The sequence below is a fragment of the Cebus imitator genome, unplaced genomic scaffold (genome assembly GCF_001604975.1).
Source record: "Cebus imitator isolate Cc_AM_T3 unplaced genomic scaffold, Cebus_imitator-1.0 Scaffold36, whole genome shotgun sequence".
In the NCBI taxonomy this organism is placed as follows: Eukaryota; Metazoa; Chordata; class Mammalia; order Primates; family Cebidae; genus Cebus; species Cebus imitator.
The window spans coordinates 6,465,056-6,472,509 of NW_016107351.1; the positions used below are offsets into that span (position 1 = coordinate 6,465,056).

Here is a 7,454-nt window from a genome sequence, read left to right on the forward strand (position 1 = left end):
GACCCACCATGGGGCTTGTAGAAACTGCCTCCCAGCACAGCTCAATGTTTTGTTAGGGACCGTGCCTCCCCCACCACCCAGCCCTGACCCAGCTGCTGACACTGGCTGGGCTCCATGGGATCAGCTGGGGCTGCTCATTCATTCATTTCCACGTCTACCCTCTGGGCTTCCAAGTTGAGGTTCCTGGGACCCCATGTCCCCTCCCCACGACCTTCAATCCCACAGAGCCCATGGGCACGGCACGTCGCTCTCATCCTCTGGCATTCCCGCAAGCTGAAGTCACTCCTTCCTTCCACCAAGGCCATCCCGGGCCATTCCTCCAGTCATCTGTTTATTGTGTCTGTGTGGGAAAGGACTGGCTGAAGAGGTGGAGCTCCAATTTTGGGAACACGGACACTGAGATAGTTGGGATGGAAAACAGCATAGGAGGAAGCAAAGCCTGAGGCAGCAGTGGCCGTGTTGCCCGCCCCGGTCCCAGGTGCCCCAGCCAGCTTTGCTCTTGCACCCTTTGCCTACTCATGGCAGCGAGGCAGTGGGAGTCCTGGGCCCGCTTCTCCAAACGGCACGCGGATGCCTTGACAGGCACCGACCTGGGAAAGGCCAAGGCCGAGGGCGTGGGGTACACAGTCAAGAACACGTCTGAGCTCCGCATTTGTGAGCCGAGTCACCTTGGCCCAGCATTTGCACACAGACCCCGCCTGCTGGTTGACGGCGACCACAGGGCAGGCGCTACCACAGGGCATGCACCTTCAAGGCCCTCCTCTGTTTCTGTCTCCCCTACCTTCTGCCCACCCACCACTTCCCGTCACCCACTCTCTGCCAAGGGCACTGACCCTGTCCTTGTCTTGCAGGAAGAGGAGCAGGACTTGGATGGAGAGAAGGGCCCATCGTCAGCAGGGCCTGAGGAGGAGGACGGTGAGTGGGACCTCTGCGCTCATGAGGGGGCCTGACCATGTCGGGGTGGCCTGTGCCCTGCTGGGGATCCCAGGAGCTGGGGTTTGAGTGCCAAGGGGAGGGGTGGGGTGAGTCAGTGGTCTGAGGAGCACTGGGAGGTGGAGTCTGGCGCCGTGGATGTCCCCCCTCCCTGACCCCCCCCCTTGCACTTTGGGGCTTGGCTTTCCCATCCCAGGGGACCCCTCTTGGGAACACACTACGCACCCTGCCCGGCTCTGTCCTGCACGGCCTCCCAACTCTCCTCTTGTGACCATCTGTACATTCCACGTTCCTCTCCAAACATCTCTGACCTATTTTACCAACGAAAACCACTCAAAAGGCCTCACCCGTGCCTTCTTCAGAATGAAGGCCCTGGAGGGGACACGCCTGCTTTCCGAGCAGCTCTGGCTGACTGGCCACAAGCCCCAGCCATGAGACTGAGAGGAGAAAGGGAGCGGCTGAGAACCAGGAGACACTGCCACGTCCAACCCGGCTGGGACAGACAGAGGCAGAGCAAAACGCAGAGTGGCTTCTGCAGAGTCCATCCACTTATTTCTCTAAAAAAGAAAGTGGAGCCAGACCTGCAAGATCTCGTCGTTTGTCGCCTCTGTTCGGCAAGGACAGGGAGGACTTAATGCCTCTGCAGTTTTGTATATGTTTGAAATATTTCATAATTTTAAAACAGCAAGACTGTTGCTGTGACCTTAAGTCGGCTGCTGGCAGGAGCAGTGGAAAGAGAGGGTTTCAGGAATGCAGGAAGCAGCTCCTGCGGGCAGGCAGGGCTGGCGTACACAGCTTCCCTGAGGAGGGCCTCGTTTCCATCCACGTAACCTGGAGCAAGCAGGAGAGGAGACTGAAGCTTGCGTGTAGGCAGTGGGCCATGGGGGGGACATTAGTCCCTTACCAGGAAGGACCCTTGCTCCCTGCTTTTGGGGACTCACTGCAGCATGGCCCTGGCATCTGGCCCTGCCACATGGTCCAAGAGAGCTGAAGGGATGTGGGGATCCTGTTAGTGACCTGGGAACAGGGAAGGGAGGCCTCTTGGCAAGGACAAGGAGGGAGGCTCACAGACCCCGCTCCCTGGCATGGCTGCCAGAGGGCACAGCCCCCAGCGCTGTCACCAGCCTCCCTCCTCATCTGAGCCGCTGCCCCTGAATGTCCCCTACCCCAGCTCCTCCTGCCGTCTTAGCCTCCTGCCATCTCTAGCAAGGCCGGGAAAGGAAAGGTTTATGGCTCCAGCTGTTGGAAGAATGCGTGCGCAGCCCTCAGCCCCTCTGCGGTGCCAGGCAGCCTCAGTGGCCAATTGATTAGTGTCGCCGAAATGACATCCCTGAGCGACTCGGTGGATTCTCAGGAGACTAGAGAAAGAAGCCTCTCCACCCCTCGGGGCTCTCACATAGAACCCTCCTGGCCTGGCAAAATTGGATGCACCCGTGTGGCCTGGTGACTGCATGTGATTGACCGAAATCCTTTTCAAATCGTTGTTCTGTCTGGCTCAGAAAACAAACTAATCAGACTTGCCCCATAAACTGAAACCTAAGACTGGCAGGATTTTTTAATATTTTCTTTTCTTTTTTTAGACACTGGAGTCTCACTCTGTTGCCCAGGCTGGAGTGCAGTGGCGTGATCTCAGCTCACTGCAGTCTCTGTTTCCCAAGTTCAAGCAATTCTCCTGCCTTAGCCTCCTGAGTAGCTGGGATTACAGGCGTGTGCCACACACCCAGCTAATTTTTGTATTTTTGTAGAGACAGGGTTTCACCATGTTGCCCAGGCTGGTCTCGAACTCCTGGCCTCAAGTGAACCACCACAACCAACCAAATGTTTGGGTTTTGAATTCGAATCTAGAACCTTCTTCCTTTCGCCCTGAGCGCCCCCCGCCTCCCCATCGGTCCACATCAGCCTATCTGGTAGCATGAGGGCTGAAGCTAGAGGGGAGGGGCCTGGCTTTTTGGGCTATTGGACAGGATGTTGGGGACAGAGGGCAGCGCTTCCAGAACAGCAGCTGAGGATCTCTCCGTGCCTCCCTCACTGGTCTTTTAGTTAGCGGAGGTTGATAAGAAGCCAGCAGCTCTGCCCTGGGCTGGCCTAAGGCACTGCCTGATAACCTGCTGGATTGAGGAACCAAGAGGTTGCTCCCCGATGGGGCTTCTCCCCTCCAGAAGCTCAGCTCTTCTCACCATGGCTCATGTGCCTGGAGCCTGTGTCCACTCCAGGGCACAGGTCTGGCTTCCTCTGTGCCCTCCCACCCCATGTGCCCTCTTCAGGCCTCGAGATCTGTCCCTTTTTTGCAGGCAGCAGTGGGATGTCTGCCCTCAGGGACTAGCAAATTGGGCTATGCCTCTTCAGCAATACACACATCAAACCCACTCTGGCAAATCCCGGATCCCTGGCCTGGCCACGCTGGGCTGCGTGGATGCGTGTTGTCAGATTTCCAATAGCCTCGGGGAGCGGGGGGCTGACATGGGCCTCCTGGGCTGCAGGGCCTACCTCCCCAAGCCCAGGCAGGCGCGGTGTGTGTCCCGAGATGCGCTGTGCTCTGCTTGCCAGAGCTGTCGCCTCTGAGCTCAGCAGCCAGGACCCGCTGGGCAGGGCCAGGGCAGGCAGAGTGCTGCAGATGCCGGGAGGGATGGGCATCTGGAGACAGGCGTGGGCTAGGTGCGGGACTGCTTTCTCTCTGGCTGTCTCATTGTAGGATTTAAGGGAACGCTATGGAATGAGAAGGGGTGTAGGCGCTGGGGTGCGAAAATGTCTCTGACAGCCGATGTGGCCTCTGCCTGAGGTGTCCTTTTTAAACCTATGGAAAGCGGGGGTGGGGTTTGTGGGGACCCAGCTTCTACAGCGCTCCCTAGCACTGACCCGGCCCCCTCTCCGCAGGAGAAGGCTTCTCCTTCAAATATAGCCCGGGGAAGCTGAGGGGAAACCAGTACAAGAAGATGATGACCAAAGAAGAGCTGGAGGAGGAGCAGAGGTAGGCTGCAGCCCCTTTGCGGGCGCCGGGCGGGCTCCCAGGGCTGGGGGTGCCCCTCTGAGCCCTTCATGCTCCTGCCGCTTGGCAGAAGGGCCCAGAAAGGAGGTGGGGCTCCTACAGTAAGCTCCGCCCAACCACCACCCCACCTTCCCAGTTTAGGGGTTCTTTCTTGTCCTGGTCAGCCAGGCTCGCATGCCCCTGGAACCCCTCCCTAAAACTGACCAGGGGGAGGCCACTGGTGATGGGGGACACAGCCTATTTACTGCATCCCACACCCCTCCACACCCCACTGCCCTCATCTAAAGAAATGAGATGCCAGGAAAGAGCCTGGAACAGACCCAGCTGTCACTCACACATGGAGTCCCCAGCAGAGCCGACTTCTCAGTTTCTCCGGGACACAGCAGATTCCTGGTGTTCATCATTCTGTGGCCTCCCAGGCTGGCACCTGCAGCAGCGCCTTGTAGCTCCGGGCGGTGCGCCTGTGGCTTCCTGTTGTTGGAATTGGGCTCCCCCTTCCCATCTGGACACCCCCTGCACAGCCGCTGGGCGCTGGGTGGGAAGGGGTGCGCTGGGCGCAGTGGGGAAGATGGGGGCGCCTCAGCAGAGGCACAGTCACGTGCACCAGGCCCAGCAGGCTCCTGGCCCTCACCCACATCGCTGCCCTTCTGCAGCGTGGCCTGGACTCCTTTATTTAAGGCAGAAGTCTAGGTGGTGGTTGTGCCATTTTCCCAGCCTGGCAACCCAGAGCAGCTCATGGGAATCACCCCCTACTCGTCAGCAGAAGCAAGCAGTCTAGGGTCCGAGCGGAAGAGGAGGTTTATGATTTCCGAATCAGAACTCAACCGCCCTTTCATGACTGCATGCTAGGCCAGCCAGCAGGCGGCCCTCTAGCCTCAGAGCTGCTCTGCCGGTGACAGGCCCTGTCTCCCCGCCTGGTGCTGGCATCAGCTCTCTCGACCCTGAGCAGGAAAGTGCTTCTCCCTGGGTGGGTGGGGGCGGCAGTGTAAGCACAGCCAGGAGGAAGACCCTAGCAGGAGCCCTGGGTCCTCAGGTGCTAAGGATGCTGCCTCTTGGCATGACCAGGTTTGCTGCATTTATATTTCAGGATTGAGCTGACCTCTGACCTCACTTCCCTGTAGCAAGTTCCTTAGGTCCTGAGCCACACATATTCTTGCAAATCCTTTTGGTAAGGACACTGATTTCTTAGACTAGTGGTGCTCCCCTCCTACTGTGTGCTAACATGCCCCCAACACAACTGACCGGCCTCAACCTCCCCTCCTCCATTGCCTTCATAACCGATTCATACATTTTCCACCTGTGCCCTCCTCATTCTTCTCAAGCACCAGGAATCACTGGCAGAAAAGCTCCCGTCCAGGGGCAGAGGTTCTTGGAGGGGCGTTAAGTCCCTGAGTTCCTGGAGGGGCCCAATGGGCCAGCAGGTTGGGGTGCTAGTGCCCCTCGGAGGCTGGGGGCACTGTCACCCTGGGAACTCAGGCTTCGGGAATGTGGATGTCATCACCCTGTGGCCTTGTCAGGTCTGACCCTGAGAAGGTGAGGCAGCTTCTGCACAGTGCCCAGCAGATACCCTGACAGCGGTCCGTGCTCCCAAGCTGTGGGACAGGCAGGTTCTTAGGATCAGGGCAAGGGTTGGCAGACGATGGCCGGGCCACACCTGATCCCCCGCCTGGCCGTGTCAACCCAGCGTGGCAGGAACAACAGGAACACCACACTCACCCATTTTTCTGTGGTCTGTGCCCCTTCACGCCACAGTGGCTGAGGTGAGTCACTGCAGCAGAGACCACACTGCCTTCCCAAATCTAAATAGTATCTGGCCCTTTGCAGAAAAAGGTTGCGGTCCCTGGACAGAGGCTAGAGGGGCTGGACACACCTGCCAGCCCTTGAAGGTCCCTGGGGACAGAGGTTGCTCAAACAGATGGATCTGGAGGGCCTCTTAGGACAGGAAAGACCAGGCCTCAGGCTGAGGGTGAAACTGCCACTGCCACCCACGTCCAGAGCTGGGACCTTGGCAAAGGGGGGGGGAAATCCCTTCCCCTTAGAGAGTAGACCCCCCTGCTACCCCATCCTTCCCCACTAGATCTTCGGAGGTCTCTAGACCACCAACCCACCCTTGGCTGTTCCGTGGGATGGAGGCCCAAGGTGCTGCTCTTGGGATGAGGGAAGAGTCCCTGACTCCTCTGCACCCTGCAGTTACCACCTGGTGCCCTGAATTGAGAGGAGGGGCTGGAGGACTTCATGGGGCGGGACTGGAGTTCACGTTCATTCCCATCACTGCCCAGCCCGCTTGCTCCCTGTGGCTCCCAGGCATGCTGGCGGCATCTGCTTGCTCCCCCCCACCTCTGCCCCCTGCACGTGGTTGCCCCTCGAGGCACTGCGTGGGGTCCCCGCGGCACCACACCACGCTGTCCTCACATGGTGATGCTTGGGGTTGCAGAGGCTGGTCAGTTTGGCTTTTCATCTTCAGCATGGGGGTTCCCATGGTGGTGGGGAGCGCTGGCAGCTGTGAGACAGTTCCGGTCCCAGTGAGTCCAGGGAACCGCCCTAGAATCATCATTATAAAAATAACATGCATGTTATTATCAAATCACTAAAACCACAGGCCAGCTAGCAGGGTGCTCTCTCTCTGCCTGTCAGGTTCTGCCCCCCCAGGCTCCGTGCCTCTGATTCCTTTTCCAGCTCTCGGGGTCCACAGTCAAGTTGCAGCTAAACGCTGCATGTCCCCCACCTGTAAATTCACTAGCTCAGCCAACAGACCTGCAGCTAGAACCGGAAGCTTTGGTGTTGCTGGTTCCAGCAGTCCCCAGGGGCCTCAGTTCACAGGCTTTGATGACAATTAGGAAGTGGGACTGGAAGCGGGAGGCCCCAAATTAGTTGCCCCGACATGCTGAACTGGGCAGTCTCATCCTTAAACTACTCAGTGATCAAATTCCTTCTGCCTGGGGGCAAAAAGCGGTCAGGTCCATACATCAGAGGCAGCTGCTGCTAAGATCCTGCTTCGCGCCTCAGCTCTCCCCTCAGGCCAGGCGTTCATATGCTTCATGCCTCTGGGGGCCTCCCTGGGTTCCGCTGAAGCTGCTGTGGGAGGTGCCACCTCCAGTTTCAGAGTGTGGCTACAACAGTGGCCTTGCAGGCTGGTAACAGCTCTCCAGAGCAAGAGGCCGCCTCCTCCCCAGAGCTAGGGAAGGTGACAGGGCTTGGCTGACCTTGCTGCTTGGCAGGAAAAAAAAAAAAAAGCCCCGGCTAGGCTGGGTGAGGTGGCTCACGCTTGTAGTTCCAGCACTTTGGGAGGCCAAGGCGAGTGGATCATGAGGTCAGGAAATCAAGACCATCCTGGCTAACATGGTGAAACCCCATCTCTACTAAAAAATACAAGAAATTAGCCGGGCATGGTGGCATGTGCCTGTAGTCCCAGCTACTCAGGAGGCTGAGGTAGGAGAATGGCTTGAACCTGGGAGGTGGAGGTTGCAGTGAGCCGAGATCGTCGGGCCCCTGCACTCCAGCCTGGGTGACACAGTGAGACTCCATCTCAAAAAAA

At 58.3% G+C, this 7,454-nt stretch overlaps 1 protein-coding gene and 1 long non-coding RNA gene across 4 annotated transcripts in view; one reads left to right on the plus strand and one right to left on the minus strand.

Moving 5' to 3' along the window:
* The window catches only part of MXRA7 (matrix remodeling associated 7), a 30,667-nt gene that overhangs the window by 18,631 nt on the left and 4,582 nt on the right, over nucleotides 1-7,454 (plus strand). For 2 of the 3 annotated variants that reach the window (XM_017525065.1, XM_017525063.2), the window contains exons 2-3: nucleotides 852-915; nucleotides 3,808-3,901. In XM_017525065.1, coding sequence (XP_017380554.1) covers nucleotides 852-915; nucleotides 3,808-3,901 — 158 coding nt within the window. Of the gene's footprint in view, nucleotides 1-851; nucleotides 916-3,807; nucleotides 3,902-5,006; nucleotides 5,088-7,454 lie in introns of all 3 variants that reach the window. The other variant, XM_017525064.2, reaches the window with a different exon arrangement.
* Nucleotides 2,663-7,454, minus strand: part of LOC108301784 — a 14,804-nt gene continuing 10,012 nt past the window's right edge. Inside the window, exons 2-3 of the long non-coding RNA XR_005199522.1 lie at nucleotides 3,421-6,460; nucleotides 2,663-3,038 (exon numbers count right to left, since the gene is read on the minus strand). This is a non-coding gene — a long non-coding RNA (uncharacterized LOC108301784). The remainder of the gene's footprint in view (nucleotides 3,039-3,420; nucleotides 6,461-7,454) is intronic.